The sequence below is a fragment of the Acipenser ruthenus genome, chromosome 2 (genome assembly GCF_902713425.1).
Source record: "Acipenser ruthenus chromosome 2, fAciRut3.2 maternal haplotype, whole genome shotgun sequence".
Taxonomy (NCBI): domain Eukaryota; kingdom Metazoa; phylum Chordata; class Actinopteri; order Acipenseriformes; family Acipenseridae; genus Acipenser; species Acipenser ruthenus.
In genome coordinates this window covers 54,137,813-54,160,055 of record NC_081190.1, presented here as the reverse complement: position 1 = coordinate 54,160,055, position 22,243 = coordinate 54,137,813, and the positions used below count along the sequence as shown (strand labels likewise).

At 42.1% G+C, this 22,243-nt stretch overlaps 1 protein-coding gene across 2 annotated transcripts in view; it reads left to right on the top strand.

Annotated features, from left to right (window-relative positions):
* LOC117409037 (ephrin type-A receptor 5) overlaps positions 1 to 22,243 on the top strand; it is a 237,040-nt gene that overhangs the window by 196,220 nt on the left and 18,577 nt on the right. The window contains exons 18-19 of one of the 2 annotated variants that reach the window (XR_009308251.1): positions 12,713 to 12,760; positions 13,185 to 13,254. Coding sequence is in view for 1 of the 2 variants with exons in the window: in XM_058997144.1 (XP_058853127.1) it covers positions 12,713 to 12,716 (4 nt within the window). In the remaining variant the exon portion in view is untranslated. Of the gene's footprint in view, positions 1 to 12,712; positions 12,761 to 13,184; positions 13,834 to 22,243 lie in introns of those variants that run through there. The other variant, XM_058997144.1, reaches the window with a different exon arrangement.

Sequence of the window (22,243 nt, the reverse complement as noted above, 5' to 3'; positions counted from 1 at the left end):
GGATCCTTTAAGACCCAACATGACAATGTTCTGAGATTAATCAGCTATTAGGAACCGGACAAGCTTAGATTGGCTGAATGGACTCCTCTTGTTAATAATGTTTCTTATGTTTTTATGCAAGGCTTCAAATCACAGTTTCCAATTACACAATCGTGGACATCTGGGTTTACAACAGATGTAACTGGAGCATTCCACTGGTCATCTGTGCTTTTTCATATCTTCAAGGATAGTTAAATGTAATTCTTTGTTAAATATCTATTAAGATTCCCTCATAGCACAAACAAGATTTTAAAGTTGTGTCAAAACAACTAATTAAATTAAGTAAGTTAATATGTGTTTTGTTTTTTGGTTACTCAGCATTGCGACTATCAGAATCACTACAGGTAACATGAACTTCATACATATATGTGACCGGTAAAAGATGTATGATTCTTAACTTAAAATCAATTAATTTTCCAAAGAAAGGCTATAACTACTATAATTATTTGAGAAGTATTTTGTATTAAAATATTTTTCAGCAACAGGATTTGATGCTATGGGTTTATTGAGTGATCTAAATGTAGAGCTCAGCTCGGTGCTGAGATTTCAGTGATTTATCATCCACAGTCTGGAGGTATGTAAATCAACATATATTAACCAGTTACCTTTCAAGTATGAAATGTAACCATTACTGTATGGGTATTTACCTCCTAAAGACCCAAAACCTGAATATGATATACCAAAGCTGATCAGCGAGCCTGTGGCACAGTCATGCCCCATCCCCGAGCGTACAAGAGGACTGCGCTCACAGATCACAGTGCCATTTTTCCTTTCAAGATTGGGTGAACAGGAGCTGCCATTCCTGAATGAGGACGTGGAGTCTGACAGCGCATCCCCTGCAGTTAAGCTCTCCCTATTGGCAGAGCTTCTGCTGTTGATCAAGAGGGCCACTGCAATTTTGCAAGTGCTCTGGCCTACATAAGGCAAAACAAGGCAGTCGATTTTCGATGATTAGCCTACCATCTTTCCCGTGTCCCCACCAGTGAATCCAGATTTTCTTTTTGAAATCCAGTCTTCCTGGAATCACCCGGCAACAGCTCCTGCTGTTTCCCAGTCGATGGACACCCTCTATAGGGTGCATGATGCGGAGAAACTGGGCCTGGCCCATTTTCCACCGGTGGAGGCTTCTGTTGCCGCCTTGGTCCAGGTGTCTAATTTAACGCTTCTGTCCAAGGACGCTACCTGCCCCAACAAGCAGTGCCAGGTCTCTGAGGTGATCCTCAAGTGCGCCTATTTAGCCAGTATGTTTGCCACAAGGCTGGGTAATTACAATAGCATCCTGGTAGCCTACAAGTGCCATTGCTGAGGTCTTTCTGAGAACCATAGGCCCTCACCACAACAGCTGGATGAGCTCCGTGTGTCAAAGCTCAACGGGCAGGATGTGGGTAGGCTTTGGCTTTCCCAGGGCATGCGTGTCTGACAGGGACAAGGCACCGCTATTAAATGCCCCGATTACACCAGATTTCACTGCCCTGCACAGAGACAGAAGCTGCAGGCTAAGCCACAAGCTGAGCAGCAGCCCTAGGAGTTTGCTGCCACAGGCCCAGGGCCCCTTTTCAGCTATCTTTCAATATTGGCGTCAGTGCACTACGGACATCTGGGTGCTTACTACCGTTCAAACCGGCTATTCTCTGCAATTGAAGCACGGTACCTCTCCCTTTCCGGGCATGACTGCAACAGTCTCGGACTTGCAAGACGTCACTGTGGTGTCCAGGAGGAAGCAGCTCTGCTGTAAAAATGGGCCATTCGCATGATAGACCCTCTCCAGTTTGAGGAAGGGTTCTACTCCAGGTACTTCCTAACGCCCAAGTGGGATGGTGGCCTTGACAGACAGGTCAACCTATATCTGAGCCGAAGGAGGTTCAAAATGTTGACGATGCAACAGCTTTTGCAGTCAATCAGACCAGGTGGACCTCAAAGACGCCTATTTCCACATGCCCATAAAACCAGTGCACAGGAAGTACCTACGGTTCGCCTTTCAGGGAACAACATACAAGTTTCGTGTCTTGTCATTTGGCCTCTCCCTAGCTCCCCATGCCTTCTCAATGGTTAGGCCTTACAGTGAATCATGGAAGAGCCAGTTCACTCCTTCTCAAACAGTCTCCTATCTAGGACTGTGCTTGGACTCCAGAGTCATGCCGTCCACTTTGTCGGACGGTAGGGAGCAGAGAATATTTGGAGCTTTTTCAGCTCTACAGAGAACTCACAGAAGTGATGTTGCAGAAACTTCTGGGCTTGAAGGTAGCGGCTTCCCAGACATTTCCATTGGGTCTCCTGCATATGCACCCTCTGCAGGCCTGGTTCAAAGGCAGGGTTTTCAGCCCGCGTTGAACCGCGACCGCCTATTGACAGTGTCTTATCCCTGTCTAAAGGCGCTCTCTTGGTAGAAACAGCCAGCCCATCTACACCTCTTAAAAATGTAAAGATTTCAAACAAAATAAGTAATAAGGAAATTCCATAGAAACAGTGAGACTAAATAAAGATATCCCAAATCCAACAAAACAGTAATAAATAAGATAACATTAAGAATATCTAAAATTAACTAAATTAAAGCTCTGATCCACCTGCTGACCACTGACATGTTTTATACCAAAAGAAAGGTACATTTTATTGGAAAATATAAATACAACCTGGTATAAACTAGGAGTGATGTGACAATTTGCATTCCCTATAAAAAGTTATAGTACTACAGTATTATATGAATAAAGACTGTACCTGTCGCCTGGGATTTCATTTTCTTTTAAAGGGCAACATTTTTTTTCTGGGGCTCAGGACCGCTCGGAAGGATGGCCCCATGATCGTCACATACCAGTGGAAATGAGGTATAAGATGCGGAATGTGATTGTGACAAGGATGACAGAGGTTGAGGCTCAGAGACAGTTTAAAGTTCAAAATAAAGTTTTTAATTCACAAAAATACAAAATAAACAGGCACGAGGGCCAAACAAAAAGGTTTCAAATAAGTTTCCAGGCTGGGCGTTGCCTTCACTGGACCAAAACTAACAAAATAGCACACACAGACAAACACTTCTTCTCCTTCCAGAACTCTCTCTCCCCAACTGGGAGGCTGAGGCCTCCTTTTATGCCAAGTGGCTGAGTAATAATTGAATAATTAATTGGTGGATTGCTCCCACCTGAAGCAATCAAGCTGGGCAGGGAGGAGAATTTAACTCCTTCCCTGCCAGTATTTCTAAGGGCAGAGCCCTGCTCTGCCACAGTGATATTTCAGGAATGGAGCATTGCTTTTTAAGAACCACGACTTCATGTTTGTTTCTTGTTTGTTTTTGTTCATGGGGAACTAGGGAAGAGTTCTCATTGTAATTGCATACAACTTATAGTTATGAGACAAGCTATGAGATTTTGAGAGAATCTCTTATATTTAATTCTATAGAAGTTGCTTTGACTACTCAGATTATATTATTGTTTGTTTTGTCATGTTGTGTGAATCTAATAATAGTTGTAATAACAGTTTTAAATGCAAACATTTATCATACTTTCGTGTGTATATCATACTTATAGTATATATCATACTTTTGCGTGTTTTCTGCACCTTTAGCCCTCGGTTCTGGTTACTTCCCACCACGGCCTTGTGCACCACTGGAAGTCGGTTGGCTTCCCTGCCCCTTCCCTGGGATGCAGTTCTCCCCTCTGGGCTAACTCCTTGCTGCTGCACTCCTCTGGAGTTTTTTCTTCCATTTATTTTCATTAGGAAATGAAAGTAGATACAATTTCTATCCCTCTAGCGCCAAAAGTGAGAGATAGTAATATCTGTATAACTAGAATGATTCAGTGCAGAAGTGGCCTGCCTCCCAGTTCCTAGGCTACATAGCATCTGCACACAGACAGCCCCTAGCTCCTGCTGCTTGATTTATCAGCAACTTCTGCTTTAGGACAAGACACACGCTAGTGTTAAAGGCTATCATAGCTACACTGTGGGGTTGTGTTGATTACAGTTGACCAGCCGGGGAGGACGTCTCCCCAGGCTATTATTGGGAAACTAGTCAGCTAGCAGATATCGGCCCCTTCATCAAATCGCTGGTGTAAGATGTATATTCTTGCCAAGTTGTCCCCGCACAACATTCACTTTTCTGCGCACCACCCCGCCTCCATGGCTCAGTACCAAGAGCACCCTGATTGGTACCGAGACCCCAAATCCGTCCTGTATGGGCATTGGGTGATTGCATCTGGTTCCAAACCGGTGCCAGTATATAAAAGAGACCCATGTGTTTTATGCAAGAGCAACATTCCTTTTCTTCCTTCCTCCTCCTCAAGAGGAGCAAACAACATACAGTAGCTCCAAGTCCTCTGTGGGCATAGTTCTTAGCCAAATGAATAAGCTCTGTACGGTGTCTCACCAGCAGACCCTTGTCAGAGGCCAAGCACTGGGCCTCCATGAGCCAGCTCAAACTCATGCGCAACTACCTGCCACAGGTCCAGGGCCCGTTTCACCAGGCCTATCTGGACTATTGGCAATCATGCACCACAGACACCTGGGTGCTCACCACCATTCAGACCGGTTACTCTGTACAGTTCAAACACGGCCTCCCCCCTTTTGGGTCGTGACCACAACAACAGTCATGAATCCACAAGACACAATTTTAGTGTCTCAGGAGGTGTCAGCTTGAACACTAGAACTACCGGAGCGGTCATTTTGACCGATCATGTTTTTTAAATGCATTTTTCTCCACTGATTTGGCAGCTAGGTGCCTGTGCTTTTTGACTTTTCCTAAATATATGTATTAAATATCTTAAAGCATCAGTAGACCCAGGGATATAATACATTACAGCTAGAACTACCGGGGCTGTCATTTTGACCGTCATAGTAAAAACACAGGGTTTAGCTTAGTGCACGTGAGATCGATCACATGATCGAGCTGCTGAACTTGAGAGATTTGCGCTTATTTTGAATAACTACAACAGGAGACTTTTTCAAACGCGATCCCTCATACTTTCACAAGGTTCTATAGACTGAATGTCTTAGATCCCCAAAACCCTGGTTTTGGGGCAAGTGCCAAGGGCAGCCTCCCGGTCTACCCCTTTTAGCACATATACCACAAGTCCAGCACTTGCGACCGCTTGGGTATACTATCAATCAGTAAGGGATAACATTTCAAGCTTGAAAGGGAACGTTAGGTTATATATCATAACCCTGGTTCCCTGAAATAGAAATGTTATCCATTACCTTTCGAGTTAACTGCGTTCACTCCAACACTGTGGGCTTGAATAGAAAATTGGCGCTAAAACCCTCCTGCTCATGGCACTTTATACCCTCGGAGGCGGGGTCTTCGTGCATGTGCAGAGGGGGCTTTATTGAGCAGCTTTGACATACGTACTCAGGTACGAAAAAGAAATAAAAACACTTCTGTTACGTATTTTTCTGAAATGTAAGAAAAGTTCAAATTACACAGCAGGCTTGTTTATTTCATTTTAAATTAAAAAAAATAGAATAGAATTAATAGAATAAATTAGCGATAATACCTAGTGATATTTCTAGCTGCTAGACACACAATTTAGTTTATAGGGAAATTGTGAGCTCTGATGGGCTGAATAGCTTGTTCCCGTCATAAAATTTCTTATGATCTTGTAGCTTTTTCATATTTTTATTTCTATTTAGCTATTTGTTATTATTACACTATGTAACACAATTTTTGTTCCTGGGTAGTAAGTGTTATTTCCTAATTGCTTATGCCTCAAAAGTATAGAAAATGGCTATTATTCCCTACAAACTTTGCTTTTGTGACCAGGACAGTGATATTTTGAAATTTACCTATTTCCAATGAGAAAACAGGCGAATGTGTGTCTTTTCGTTCACATAAAGTCAGAAAAAAACAACATATGAATCCAAATTAACATGTATTTATACTAGAGTAATACAAAAATGACTACAAAAGATTTAGAAGTGAGTAGTTTTTCGAGATTTACGATTATACTGTAAATCACTTTCACGAATCAGCCCCCAAATGTAGTCTCCCATCATGTTCTCGTTATACTGTCCTTGGTAGCGGCGTTCAAAGTCCAGTATATCCTGGTGGAAGCGCTCGCCTTGCTCCTCCGAGTACGCTCCCATGTTCTCCTTGAATTTATTAAGATGAGCATCAAGGATATGGACTTTGAGGGACATCCTACAGCCCATTGTGCCGTAGTTCTTCACCAGAGTCTCAACCAGCGCCACATAGTTTTCGGCCTTGTGATTGCCCAGGAAGCCCCGAACCACTGCGACAAATCTGTTCCAAACCACTTTCTCCTTACTAGTGAGCTTCTTGGGGAATTCATTGCACTCCAGGATCTTCTTTATCTGTGGTTCGACGAAGACACCGGCTTTGACCTTTGCCTCAGACAGCTTAGGGAAGAAGTCTTGAAGGTACTTGAAGGCTGCCGACTCCTTATCTAGAGCTCTGACAAATTGTTTCATAAGGCCCAATTTGATGTGCAGTGGTGGCATCAGCACCTTCCGGGGGTCCACCAGTGGCTCCCACTTGACGTTGTTCCTCCCCACAGAGAACTCGGTCCGCTGTGGCCAGTCCCGCCTGTGGTAGTGCGCCTTGGTGTCCCTGCTGTCCCAAAGGCAAAGATAGCAGGGAAACTTGGTAAAACCGCCTTGGAGACTCATCAGGGATGCCACCATTTTGAAGTCTCCTATGACCTCCCAGCCGTACTCCTCATACTTCAAGGCGTCCAGCAAGGTCTTGATGTTGTTGTAATCCTCTTTGAGGTGCACCGAGTGAGCCAGGGGAAGAGACGGGTACTTGTTACCATTATGGAGCAGCACGGCTTTGAGGCTCCTGGATGAGCTGTCAATGAAGAGGCGCCACTCATTCTGGTTACAGGCAATTCCGATTGTCTCGAACAGACTGGTCACATTGTGGCAGAAGCAGAGCCCATCTTGACGGGTGAAGAAGCTGGAAAAAGGTTGGTGACGCTTCCACTGATCTGCGACTTGCACACTTTCATCCAACAAGTTCCACTGCTTGAGCCTAGACGTCAAAAGCTCGGCATTGGACTTGGTGAGACCAAGATCTCTAATCAAGTCGTTGAGGTCTTTTTGGTTGGGGTAGTATGGGTTTCTCTCCTCAGCTCCACCTCTGAAATTGTCATCTGGATCTACAACGTCTTCCTCGCTCTCTGACTTGCTGCTCTCTTCTAAAGATGGCTGCTCTCTCTCCGGAGGAGTGGGTACGGGGAGCTCATGGCAGCGTGGCACCGGGGCGATGGATGAAGGAAGGTCCGGATACATGATAGCAGGTGCATTCTTGCCAGTCCGACGTTTGGAAGGGTCCACCATGCAGAAGTAGCAGTTGCTTGAGTGGTCAGTGGGTTCCCGCCAAATTCTTGGGATAGCGAACTTCATGGCTCTCTTTTCCCCTCTGTACCATCCTACACAAATACATTTATTTCACCCATGACTAATGTGTAAGAGATTCTCGAAACATTTTTCTTATATGATATATTTTTTCAATAACATTGAAAATTGTAAAACATTTTAAAATTAAAAACTTTTACAATTTTAAAAATTAACAAATTTTATAACATAAAATTCCGAGCAACAATTGTCCATCTTACCTTCCAGAGTTGTTTTGCAGTGCTCGCAGGTGAAATGAGGTGCCTAGGGTTTGTCTTGATCCCCGACAGGCATGCCGAAATATGCCTTGTAGGCCTCACACATCTTAGCAGATGCTTCCACTGAGTACTTTTTCGCTCTTGTCTTGATAAATTGGCTGCAAACATAGCAAAATGTGTCTGCTGGATGCTTGCAGCCTCTTGATGCCATCTCAGAAAAATGCAGATATGTACAGACGTGCTCAAATTTGTTGGTACCCTTACAGCTCATTGAAATAATGCTTCATTCCTCCTGAAAAGTGATGAAATTAAAAGCTATTTTATCATGTATACTTGCATGCCTTTGGTATGTCATAGAATAAAGCAAAGAAGCTGTGAAAAGAGATGAATTATTGCTTATTCTACAAAGATATTCTAAAATGGCCTGGACACATTTGTTGGTACCCCTTAGAAAAGATAATAAATAATTGGATTATAGTGATATTTCAAACTAATTAGTTTCTTTAATTAGTATCACACATGTCTCCAATCTTGTAATCAGTCATTCAGCCTATTTAAATGGAGAAAAGTAGTCACTGTGCTGTTTGGTATCATTGTGTGCACCACACTGAACATGGACCAGAGAAAGCAAAGGAGAGAGTTGTCTGAGGAGATCAGAAAGAAAATAATAGACAAGCATGGTAAAGGTAAAGGCTACAAGACCATCTCCAAGCAGCTTGATGTTCCTGTGACAACAGTTGCAAATATTATTAAGAAGTTTAAGGTCCATGGAACTGTAGCCAACCTCCCTGGGCGCGGCCGCAAGAGGAAAATCAAAGAGATACAAGCTGAACTCCAAGGTGAAGGTACGTCAGTTTCTGATCGCACAATCCGTCGCTTTTTGAGCGAAAGTGGGCTCCATGGAAGAAGACCCAGGAGGACTCCACTTTTGACAGAAAAACATAAAAAAGCCAGACTGGAATTTGCTAAAATGCATATTGACAAGCCACAATCCTTCTGGAAGAATGTCCTTTGGACAGATGAGTCAAAACTGGAGCTTTTTGGCAAGTCACATCAGCTCTATGTTCACAGATGAAAAAATGAAGCTTTCAAAGAAAAGAACACCATACCTACAGTGAAAAATGGAGGAGGCTTGGTTATGTTTTGGGGCTGCTTTGCTGCGCCTGGCACAGGGTGCCTTGAAATTGTGCAGGGCACAATTAAATCTCAAGACTACCAAGGCATTCTGGAGCGAAACGTACTGCCCAGTGTCAGAAAGCTCTGTCTCAGTCGCAGGTCATGGGTCCTCCAACAGGATAATGACCCAAAACACACAGCTAAAAGCATCCAAGAATGGATAAGAACAAAACATTGGACTATTCTGAAGTGGCCTTCTATGAGTCCTGATCTGAATCCTATCGAACATCTATGGAAAGAGCTGAAACTTGCAGTCTGGAGAAGGCACCCATCAAACCTGAGACAGCTGGAGCAGTTTGCTCAGGAAGAGTGGGCCAAACTACCTGTAGTCTCATTGAGAGCTACAGAAAACGTTTGATTGCAGTGATTGCCTCTAAAGGTTGTGCAACAAAATATTAGGTTAGCGGTCCCATCATTTTTGTCCATGCCATTTTGATTTGTTTTATTATTTACAATATTATGTTGAATAAAAAATCAAAAGCAAAGTCTGATTTCTATTAAATATGGAATAAACAATGGTGGATGCCAATTACTTTTGTCAGTTTCAAGTTATTTCAGAGAAAATTGTGCATTCTTCGTTTTTTGTGGAGGGGTACCAACAAATTTGAGCACGTCTGTATCCACTTAGGCAGCTGGAACTAAACTGATCTGGTGGGCTTAAGGCCCCTGTATTTATACTACTATTTATATTACTGGAAAGTTCTAGAAAGTTCTAGAAGTTACTCCAAGTTTACTCAGCACTGAATCTATCTGGAATGTTCTGGAAAATAGGTAAATTTCAAAATATCACTGTCCTGGTCACAAAAGCAAAGTTTGTAGGGAATAATAGCCATTTTCTATACTTTTGAGGCATAAGCAATTAGGAAATAACACTTACTACCCAGGAACAAAAAAAAAAATTGTTACACGGTGTTATTATTATTATTATTATTATTTTTATTATTATTATTATTATTTTGTAACAGAAAAAGCTAGGGAAAAGGGGTTCGAGGTGTCTCGCATTTTGAAAAGATTTTGCTAGGAATAACACTGTCAAAGTAAATTAATTTTAAAACATTCTCCTCTGTTCTTTTTATTCCCTTTTTAAAACACACAGTCCATTTGGAATCAGGTTTTGTTTCAAACCAACAAGCAGTTAGACTTATAATTAAATCATTTACACAACAAGACTTATTTTTGTAACACAAGATCCCACAAAGAAATCAGCGTGCATAGTCTCACACTACATTTGCAAGGTACATGCTAAAAGCAACTTCCCCCTAATATTTTGTAGAAAAAAAATTCTAGAGGAATTCTGCTTTGTTGTATGTCAAATGTCTCCAAAATAAATTATGTATGCAAGTTTTCGTGATTGCTGGACAAATGATAGCACATTCCTTTCTTAACGGGAGAGTGGAGCGAGAGAGAGAAAAAAAAACGTATAGGATCAGTGAAGGCTACTGCCCAGCCTGATCATATTATTTGTGTGTTTGTGTGTTGTTTTTTGTGGGTAGTGGGAGGGGCTGGAAAGTGGAGTGAGTTTGGAGTGGATTCTGAGCGAGTGGAAATCAGAGTTTATTTCATTTGTTCATTTATTTATTTATCTATTTATTTAGTGTGAGTTTAAGCTCTGCTTAAACTCAGGGGGTGAGCGGGCTGTCCCGCAGGCATGGTTTTAAATGCAGCCCCGATGATAATGTTTCCATAGAGGACGTTCTGTTAGCAGTTGGTGAAAACATTGGATACAGTAATATCAAATCGGCTTCCCGACTGAATAAGGCGATTGTGGTGTTTCTTAATGATGAGCAGCTAGTACACCGTGTTGTAGTTGAGGGGCTAACTATAAAAGAGAAGTTTGTCAGCGTGTTGCCGCTGTCTTCCCCCGTCACTAAGGCCCTGTCCACACTATACCTTTAAACCGTACTAGTTGCATTTAAGCCGGCTTAAAAGTGCTAAATAGGGTTTGCGTCCATGCTACACAGCATTTAATACCGTACTCGAGAACCTCAGGAGGTAGATCACATCAGGTAGTGCGGCTTATCAGAAGTGTGGACGCTGTAATACCAAACTACATTTTTTTGTGTATCCTCCAATATCCCAAAATGCTTTGTGGTATGTTTGGCGAAATACTCAGAGCAGGCACCTGAAGGACTTGCTACCAGTGTACACGCCGCACTAGGTATTCATTTTTATGCTTCAAAAAATCTGTCAGGACATCTCTGTTAAACTAGTGGGGAAAATAACAAAAACACAACGTTAAATTAGGCCACTGCAAAAATGAAATGCGAGTTAAAAGTAGGATCGGGGATGAACAAATTATGTAATTTGTCAGCTCTGTTTGAAATAAAATTAAGAGGACCAGAATTAGGCTCAGGCAAAATATGAAAGTAAAAACAGATTGTTTTGTAATTAACAGCTTTTTCTGAGTTTAATTATGAAACAGAATAAGCTCAATTTGTTTAAAGGGACTTCACCTGATTAAAAATAAAACCTGAAAACTTCAAGCCTTACTTGTGTGTGTGTTTGGATTTACTTTTTCTACAATACTTGTTATATTTCATTTATGCAATATGGACCTCTGTTAATATGGGGCATAACACATTATTTTAAAATAAAATACAGTGCATGGTGGGATACTATCGTATTAATTTCCACGGTTCATTGCGCTGCTGGGAATTGTAACTGAACTATTCTAATGGTGTGTGGATGCATTAAGCCTGACTAAACATGAAACGGTACTTCAGTGTGGACGCTTTGAGCTGTATAAGGCCCTGTCCACACTACATAACCGATCTCGAGAACCGTACTCGAAACCGCTTTAATTAATACAGTTCAAAGCATGAAGTACCGTTTCATGTTTAGTCTGACACCTAGCCTCTGAATCTTCAAAACTGGATAACTAGTTACTGAACAGCGCTCTCTCTCTCTCTCTCTCTCTCTCTCTCTCTCTCTCTCTCTCTCTCTCTCTCTCTCTCTCTCTCTCTCTCTCTCTCTCTCTCTCTCTCTCTCTCTCTCTCTCTCTCTCTCCAAACACCCACACACCTGGAGTGCAGAGAGCTGCAGGTTTATATATCGTGGCCGAGGGGTTTAACTGGCTAGTAATTATTCTAGTACCCCTCGGCCACAATCTGCATAAGTTTATTAATTATTCCTGACAGAGGACTAGCGCCAATGTCACCTCTGCCAGAACACGTTTTGAAATAAACAAACACACGGCTATGCCAGCATATAAATACATAATAAATCATAAAACACAAATACAAAATAACACAGGGGCGGAGGGGGAAACCCTGTTCTAAAAATAAATAAACAAATAAACGTACAGGGCTCCTTGCCCTGTTACACCAGGATTTAGCCATTAAGGTAATATTTTATTTTTGTGTTTTTAAATGGAATTATGTGCACCTACAAAATCTGACAGACATTTGCAAAGCTTCCTAGATACATTTTTATGTGATCATATTTCAAAATAGCCTCACAACCATTGTTTATTTCAAAATAAAATTGTAATACTTTTTATTAGGTTATATTTTATGAAAAGGGTGTCAGTTATAGTATATTATAGTATTATTGAGGTCAGTTTGTGCAGTCAGAACTTTTCTGCATCACTTTATGGTCTGTTTGTACCAAGTACACAAGATGATATATCTAATGAGAGACATTTTTGGTAACATTATTTGTTCTCTCCCCATTTAGCTCTTAAATCCAAAACAATAACTACCTCAAATATCAGCATGTGCCTGTGACCTGCCTGCTGTGACAGAAAATAATGATTCTGGTTTGTAGAGAAGCTGCTTCTGTGCTTTGTAAGTTGTTTCCACCCACCCTATTCATAACATATACACACATGTGTACGACAGAAAACTAAAACTTAAAACTGTGTAATCCATTGTATATTATTAAAGCACAGTAGTATTAATGTCAGATTTTTTTTTCTCCCTTGTCTGTACTTTTTTATGTAGGTAATTGAATGCAGGCAAAAGGACCAAATAAAGAAAAGACTAACTGAGGTAGGGTTGTTAGCACTGTTTGAAAAAAGAGCAGACACAGCACAGGTGGTTTTCCCCAGTATAGCCAGGGCAGAAATTGACAGGCAGGCAAGTAAACACACATCTAAAATACACATCTAGCCTTTGGTGGGACAAAGTAAAGGCTGGATAGCACACACATACTGAAGTCTTAATTAAATATCCAGAAACTATAATTGGATAGAAGGTTGTATCTTGTGTGCACAGTTTAAACAATTGCTAACCATCAGCAAAGTCATTCCTAAGGACTTTGGAAGATTGTATCAGCAACATTAACAAATGCATACCACAGTTAAAGTTTTTTTAAAGTTGGAATGTGATTTATTTGTACAGTGTAGTGTTTGATTTTAAAAATGGTAAAGTTGTATAATATGCTTTTTCTTTTTTCTTTTTTTCTTTTTTTTAGCTCCTGCTAGAATGGTTGGAGGGTACAAACAATGACTGTAAAACTTTGGTGTCACGGTTTATTGCAGAAGGTAATTACCATAACATAACCAGATGATAATACTTTCTCTACACATTAAATGATCTAGTGTTAGCCAGTGAAATCTGCATCTTATACAATCGATCTGTCTGCACTCAAGCTTGTGAGAAGAGGATGGCTTGATGGTGCATGTTTCTGAGGATGCATGTATAGTTTTCGTCTCTCCTGAGATAGCACAGGGGTGGCAGCATTGAGCCGGGTTGACTAGTAATTGGTGATTCCACATTAAGATTAATATAAATTTATAATAATCAGTGGTGTTACACGTCACACCAAAGTCTCTCTATTCTGAAAGAAATTAATTTATTAAATATAGTAGTTAATATTTGGAAAATATTTTTTTTTCCCATTGCAGATGCCCTTCTCCAGGGTGACTAACTACCTAATTGATGCAAAACATCCATGCAAAATTTTGAATGTTACCAAACTGACAAAAAAAGTACAAAAGCTATATAACAACCTGTTTCAGCTTAGTAGATTACTTTATTATGTAATGTAGCTTAATAATGTAATGACTGTTGATTACAGATTTTAAGGTATGTAGACTGCCATCACAAAAAGAAAGAACTACATAAAAAATAATACAATTTAAACCATACTTGTGAAATTTATTCCCTTTTGTCTTAGATATCCATCCATCAGCCTGCACCCTGTATTAGGGAGATCTGATAAAATGTTTCTTATCTCCTCATCCAATACTAGGTCTGAAATTGTGGAGTAGAAATCTGAAAAAAAATATGGTCACATATTAATAAAATTACATAAAGTCTTCTAATATCTAACAAATAAACGTTTTTGGAAAAGCAATAAATAAGGTAAATATATACAATTGCATTTTACATCTTATTGTCCTTTGTGAAACTCCAAAGATAGAAGCAATTTTTGCAAAAGGGAACCCATATCTCAAACAGCTTTCCAATGCACATTGGAGGATTATGAAGCTTGGTCTACCTATTAAACCAGATGCCTGAGAACACAGTTGAGCAACTTCATTTTGCAAGGGACATGGAAGCTCCATTTCAATTTCATGCTGGATGCTGGTCAAAAGATGAGCTACAGATGGTAAAAATTGTATTCCATGAACAGCTTAAACTTCGTAAAGACAATCAAGGATCCAATCAGTTTTGAAAGAAACATAATCCAGTGATGCATGTGCTTCTATCTCCCGCAGTAAAGACTGCAAGTATGACTTTACAACTTGTCGTATTTCTGATGGGCATGGGCAGATTGGATTCATACTGCAAGTTGAGAATCTGCTCTATGCGCTGAGAAAAGAAAAAGTTTTTAAAAAAGTTTTTTTTTCTTTTTTTCTTTAATTACACAAAATACAAACATTTGTGGTACACTTTTTGCATGAGCAATTGTGTTTTATAGTCTTGATTTAAGAATAACTAACTGTAGTACGCCTACTTTATAGACATTTTTAAATAACACAGTAATCAAAAGTTTTCATAACAGATGCAGTGCACGAAATTAAAATAAATGTATTATCCTATATGTGAAGAAACGTCCTTTCTAATAAACTGCAATATTAAGGCAGTTTTGAGTGAGGCAGGATTTTCATTGGTTAAAATGTTAGTGTGCTCCCATTGGCTAGAAAGGTTGTAGTGTTTTCGGCACAATTCGAGATTGACAGTTGGAAGTTTGTCTGTTTGTTGGGAAGTTTGCAGGGAAGTTCGTCTGGTTGATTGAAAATTTGCAGGTCAAGCGCTGAGCAAACGCTTCACATACAGCCTTTTGTATTGATGAATTGACAAATTAATTAATGAATTTAGATGCATTAACAAATACGTTTATGAATTACTGTATGAATTGACAAATTTATGGACGAATTGCTGAACAAATCGACCAATTCATGAATTGACAAACAAATTGACAAATAAGTTGACAAATTAATGGCTGGATAGTTTGGGCACTGTGGCAAAGTGGCTGTTGAGATGAACAGGTGCAGAGGTGATGCAGTGCAGAAATAATCACAAGTGAAAAACTGTAATCCAATTTGGAAATGTTATTTTTTATTTTTTAACACAAATCCTGGTCTGGTGACCAAACAATAATCCTCCGGCAATACACCCCTGGTGTAAAGCTCAGCAGGAAAATGATAATAATGATTTGTAAACAAAACAAATAATAACACGTTATCTGCTGCCACAATACTACTAACACAAATCACCAGTCCGGGTGCGTGCAGTAGTGCTCAAGGTGGGTGATAACAAATAACAGTGACTGTGGTGTTGTTGTTCCGAGTAGTGCTGGCCCAAGGCGACAGCTCTGGAGATGTATTAGCCGTCTAGTTAATTTACAAACAGAAGACAATTACTAACAGTGCTACAAACAAACAAAACACTCACAAAATATTTCTTAATTCTTTCTGGGAACTCTCCCGGTCCTTCAAGTCCATGCTTCTCTGACCCAAGCGAAGGAAAAGATCTATGATTCTCCGGCCCCTTTATGCCATTCCGCATGACCACTTGGTAAATGATTGCAGCTGCCTTTACTGTCTGCCGCTGCTACCTCGTTTCCCTTCCAGGTCAATACGTTCCTGCAATGGAGTCTCACCTTCTTCCAGGGAGACTGACTTCCCATACCAGGGAAAGAACTGTCTAGCCAACCTGTCCAAAGCTTTTCCCTTTCTCTGGTTAGCGCCCTCACAGGTCGGAAGGGAGATTTACAGCCAAAACTCATTACATTTCTGTCACAGGCAGAAATGGCGCTCCATACATAGGCAAACTAGGCATGTGCCTAGGGCCCGAACTCAAGGGGGGCCCCAAAACGAATATGTGTGCGTTTCTCACTGACATTCGAACTGATGCATGTATCTCAAAAGCAAGTTGTTCTGACAGGTGTTACGCAGAATTACCCCATAAAATTCTGTATCCCCACATTATTCCATGCTTGTGCACAGCCCCGTTGTGTTCTCTATTGAGTTCTGCAGCAGCTTGCAACAAATATTGTAAACAAGACAAAACTAATTCTGTGGCAAAATAAAATAGCACATTTAACAGTACTGATTTTACAGATATACACTACGCTCTGCCTCCTGTGTTGTTCAGTACACAAAACCCTTGATTAAACTAACTTTATAAAGCTTTTTTCTTTTAAAACACATTTTCATTGTATTACATGTAAATACTGTTCAGAAACATCAGGCGTTCACATCCAGCGAAAAAATGCAGCTGTGTCAGCGTGGAATCATTAGGGTACAGAATTCTAAAGGCTACAGAATCTACCATATGTAACACCTAAACTTACTTGTATGCCAACACATTGGCGATTTCTCTGCTCTTGAGAAAAGGGCATTTTCTTTAATGAAGCCAGCCAAAACCCACCCGATCAACAAAAAAACAAGGAAACATTATTGACAATTTTGCATGCAGTAAACTGTAACGTATTTGACTACACAAGCATGTTTGTTTTTTACTATTTATTTCTGTGGACTATTGTGGAGCTACCGTTAGTGAAAAAAAGTTTGAGCACCCTTCATATTACCTTTTTCAACTTCATATGGTGTTTCTGTTTATTTGAACTGTTGCTTTTTTATTCAGTAAATCAGGAAAAGTTATTATTATGATTTAACGCAGGCTTCAGTTTTTTTCCGGTTTTATACCTGTTGTAAAAGGGTGGAGGGCTAGTTATAAAGGCTATAATGTATATAGAGGTGTGTGTGCGTATGTGTGTGTGGCTGTTTGTTCAGAGGTAGGGGGCCCGCAAGTGTATACTTGCCTAGGGCCCAGTGATGGGTTAATCCGGCCCTACTCAGAATATAAAAAGTAAATCTGCCACCCTCACAACCACGGCTTGGCTCAGGTATTTTCTGTCTTGGAACTGCAAACGCTGTCTCGCTGTTTGGTTTCGGTACTTGCTCTGCAACACCACCAGTCGTACAACACTCTCCTTCCTCTATGTTCAGGCAGGGCCAACCCCTTCACTGAACATGTCTCTTCATGCATTTCTCTCTCTTCCCTCGTTCCAGCTGGGCAATCGCCTTCACAGAACACACTTCCTCTCTTATTTTTTTCTCCCCTGGTTCTATCTACACCAACTCTATGTGTCCCTGTGACAGGCTAGCTGCAGGGATGACGTCAGACCAGAAAGGAGTACACAGACAGACAGTAGTGGTGAGTGAATCTGAGATGCTGTTGCGCTCAGTGTTTTAATAACACAGAAAATAAAATGCTGAAACAGAATACAAAAACAGAATACGGCACTCGCGGCCAAAATAAACAGACAAACAAAACGAATAGACACTAACAAACAGGGTGGACGAACGCTAAACACAAAACAAGTACAGTGCTGGTTCTCCAGCATGTAGTAGCAGTTGTTTTGCTTACTTTTGTTTTCTCTTTCTCTTTCTCTCTCTCGCTCCCGTTCTCCACTCTCAAACACACAACCCCGAGTGAGTAAAACGTGCATCTATATATACTGTTGTGCCGGGATTCAATTACTAATTAATTATTCACTTGAATCCCAGCACGTGAACTAATTATGTGCAACCCCATGCTCACATATTAAATACTTTAAATGCACGTGAAGTGAAGTGCAATCCCCATGCCTAAATACAATTATACATTTTAAATAACTCGTGCTGCACACACCCAGGCAGGCATCCTTGGGCGAAGCGAGGCAGACATCCTTGGGCGAAGTCAGGCTGGCATCCTTGGGGCGGTGCGAGGCTGGCATCCTTGGGCAGTGCGAGGCAGGCATCCCCGGGCGGTGACGTGAAGGCATCCCCGGGCAGTGGCCAACTCAGCTGCAGCTCCTCTTGTAGTGGAGGAGGGAGCGGCAAGCAGTCCTCCCACGTTGGGGAAGGCGGAACCAGCAGGTATTCACCCTCTACTGGTGGAGGTGGCGGAGGCAGAGGCAGCTCCTGCTGCTCTGCTCCTGCCGATAGAGGTGGTGGAGGCATAGGCAGCTCTTGCTGCTCTGCTCCTGGCGGTGGAGGTAGAGGCAGCTCCTGTTGCTCTGCTCCTGCCGTCAGTACTGCTCCTACCGTCAGTACCAGTGACTGATTCAGTACTAATGTCGGTACCAGGGCACTCCTGTCGGTACCAGTCGGTACCAGAGCCTGTACCAGTGACCTGGTTGGTACCAGAACCTGTACTAGTGACCAGAGTCGGTGCCCCGGTACCAGTCAGTACTAGAGCCGCTACCAGTGACCAGGTTGCTACCAAAGTAGGTACCAGTCACCTTGGTACCAAGGGGGACGTTTTGTCCCTCGCTGCATCTGAGGACATGGATACCCAAGAATTAATCTTCCCATCTGAGGACATAGAATCAGATATCGGCTCCCATAGTAAGCCCCTCCCTGTTGGAGGAGCTCACATCCCATATCAGACGTGCTACCACGGCCCTGCAGGTGCCTTGGAAGATGACCTTAACACTCAATATTTGATAGGGTGCCCGCAGCTCTCTCACCAAGCACATGCAAATTCCTGTGAGTCAGCAATGCCTCCTCCCCAAGCAGAAGCCCCCAGCCTATAAGCCAGCAAAGCAATGGCAAAACAGCCACCCCAGAAGCAGACGCAGGCTCATACAGCCCGCTAGGGCTAATGCGCAGAATCGCTTTCAGAGTGTGCAGTGCAGAGGCCATCGCAATTATCAGTGCCCTGCTTTCAAGCAGCAGCCACATGTGCAAGTCCCTGCGAGCCAGCAGTCCTAGGGTTTGCTGCCACAAGTCCAGGACCCATTTGATCAGGCCTACCTGGATTATTGCGAATCACGCACCTCAGACACCTGGGGGGGGGGGTCTCTATATGCTTTGCAACTGTGGGCAGTTCATCTGGTTCTGCAACAATATTCTAGGGAGATCATGGCGGTCTCCAGTATCATGGTCTCAATCGTGTTGACCAGTAGCTTTTGCTATGGGATCACAAACACCTGTTTTCAGTAAGAGCAGTTCACCTGCCAGGGGTGAGGAACTGGGCGGCGAACCTTCTCCCTCGAGAGGTGGCCCCCTCAATTCGGTATGGCACTGTGAACCTCATATGGGAGAAGTTCGGGTGCGCAGAGATACAACTCTTTGCGACCCAGGAGTCCACCCTTTGTCCCCACTGGTATTCCCTAATGGAGAGCGGTCACCTTCTTGGCATAAAAGCACTGGCCCATGGAAGGCCCAAGCTAAATGCTTTTCCACCATTGCCACTGCTTACACAGTGCTTGGAGATGAAGGGAAATCTCCTGCCACACTTAAGGTCTACCTGGCAGCTATTTCAGCTTGCCATATTTAAATTGACTCAGTCTCCCCAGGAACACACTTCCTGGTGGGACAGTTTTTTGAAGGGCACTCGAAGGTTAAGGACCTTGTCCCTCACTAATGGCTCAATGTAGTGCTGGTCACACTTACAAGACCACCATTCAATGCCCTTCATTCAGCAGAGCTGAAATTCCTGTCCTTAGATACAGCTTTACTGCTTGCTATTACCTCCGCCAAGTGGGTAGGTGAAATGCAAACATTCTCAACGGCGAAAGCCTGTTTGTTTGTTTTTTGCGGAGGCAAGAATAAGGTTTGAACATTTTAGGGTGGTGTTTTTATCTGCCACTGCTTAGCTCATTACAATATGCCTTCCTGTCATAAACAAATTGATGCTCTTCCTATTGCTATTGCTATTGCTCAGTGCAGGTAAACCTAAAAAAGTATCAATTAAGGGACCTCAATTAAAACTCCCTGGCAAATGTAAATGTGCATATTCAATATTTAATGGAGAATTTTTTTGTTTTTTAAACTGTCCCTTAGAACAAATTTTTCTTTTCAAATTCCCTCAGATTCGCTCTTTGGTAATAAGTATGCATATTCAAAATGGCCCAGTATGAATACATTCAAATCAAATGAACACAAATTAATACAGCAGTGAAGTGGTAGAGCATTGGTACTAAAAAATGAACGCTCTACTGATTCACCCCTGAGGAAGCCCTTTAATTAAGATGCAATATGGGCTTCCATGTGTGCAATTCTAATAGCATTCACAGGGTGAGGGGCTGTACCTTATTTACATATGAATATGATGGGGTAGACAGACAGCGAAAAAATGTTAATGTCAGGTGCGACAATGTTAATAACTATGACACTGAAAACAAAATATGTGACAATTACTCAGGCAAGTTTATAATTGCTGATTATTTCTTACACTTGTAAGGTGAAGTAAAAAAAAAAAAGAACCAAGAGGGATTTGCAAAAGCAGGTTTCTAAAGGGCCTACTGTATTGTGTTTTAAGTTTGATGTATTGTATCAGTACGTAAATGTTTTTTTGATTTCTTCCCATTATTTCCCAGACTGAAGTCACCATTTACAGTATGCACAGAACAAGAATTATTATTATTATTATTATTTATTTCTTAGCAGACGCCCTTATCCAGGGCGACTTACAATTGTTACAAGATATCACATTATTTTTACATACAATTACCCATTTATACAGTTGGGTTTTTACTGGAGCAATCTAGGTAAAGTACCTTGCTCAAGGGTACAGCAGCAGTGTCTCCACCTGGGATTGAACCCACGACCCTCCGGTCAAGAGCCCAGAGCCCTAACCACTACTCCACACTGCTGCCCATTTTAACATAAGCAAGCGAGCTGTGCTGCAGAGGTATCCAGGCTTTGGTCTGGATTGTATCTCAACTGTGTTTTTTCATGAATGTATTTACATTGGACTTTATACATGTAATGTAATAATATTCAATGAATGTTGGTCTTTTTATGTTATGGTAATTGAAAGAAGCTTTCTTATTCTATCCTCCTTTTCCCCTATAAATCGAGACTGCAAGCATTCAATTATAGAGATAACTGAAGAGGCCTACTGGCAAGACAGGTTGTCTTGCCAGTACTTCCGCTCTATCATTGTCTTCTACTAACAATCCTGTAAACTTTTCTCTACCTCCTTAGCCCTCCCCCTCTCCCACCGCTTCCCTCATCCCCTCATCTCCTCCGATGGCTTCTCATATCATTTCTATGCTGATGATACCCAGATACCCCCTCTGACTGCGACATCTCCTCTTGTATCTCTACCTGTCTCTCGGCCATCTCCTCCTAGATGCACTCACATCATCTTAAACTCAACCTCTCCAAATCAGACCTCCTTTTATTCCCCCTCTTCCTCCCTCAATACTGATCTCTCTATCTCTCCTCCTCTTGAATCCACCACCCTCTCTCCCTCCTCATCAACCAAGAACCTCTGTGTCACCCTCAACCCCTACCTCTCCTACTCTCAGCACATCTCTGCTCTGGCACGCTCCTGTCGCTTTTTCCTCAGCAACATACGCAGAATTCGCCCCTTCCTCACCGACTACTCCAAACAGCTCCTAGTTCTGGCCCTGGTATTGTCCCACCTTGACTGCTGCAACTTCCTCCTGGCCAGCCTCCCTGCTTCCGCTATCCGTCCACGCCAGCTCATCCAAAACTCTGCAGCTCGCTTTGTCTTTTCCCTTCCTTGTTTCTCCCACGCTACTTCGCTCCCACCATTGGCTCCCTATTGCCGCATCCAATTCATCCAAACTCTTGTACTTGCCTATCACTGTCTTGACCTTTCTGCCCCCTCCTACCTCCAGACTATTTCTCCCTACACCCCCTCTCGCCCCCTTCACTCCTCTGCCACCAGTAGATTAGCTGTACCGCCCCTCTGCTTCCCCACCTTCAGAACCTGCTCCTTCTCCACCCTTCCCCCTCAGTGATGGAATGCTCTACCCATGGATATCAGGACTGCTCAGTCCCTGACCACCTTTCGGCACATCCTCAGGACATATCTGTTCAGACAGCATCTGTAAACCTCACAACTCTCGACTACACTGAACTATATTACCTCTTTTCCACCTGCACACCCGAGCCGAGCCGGTGCCAAGTCGAGCCAGCCTGGTACGGCTCGGGTAGCTTGAGTTGCTTTTACACTAGAAATGCGAGCCGAGCTGAGAGACGTCACGCATAACGAACATGCTGAGTCGCAAGCTGCATTATGCAGTGTTTAAAGTGGTTTGAAAAAGCTGCCAGTATG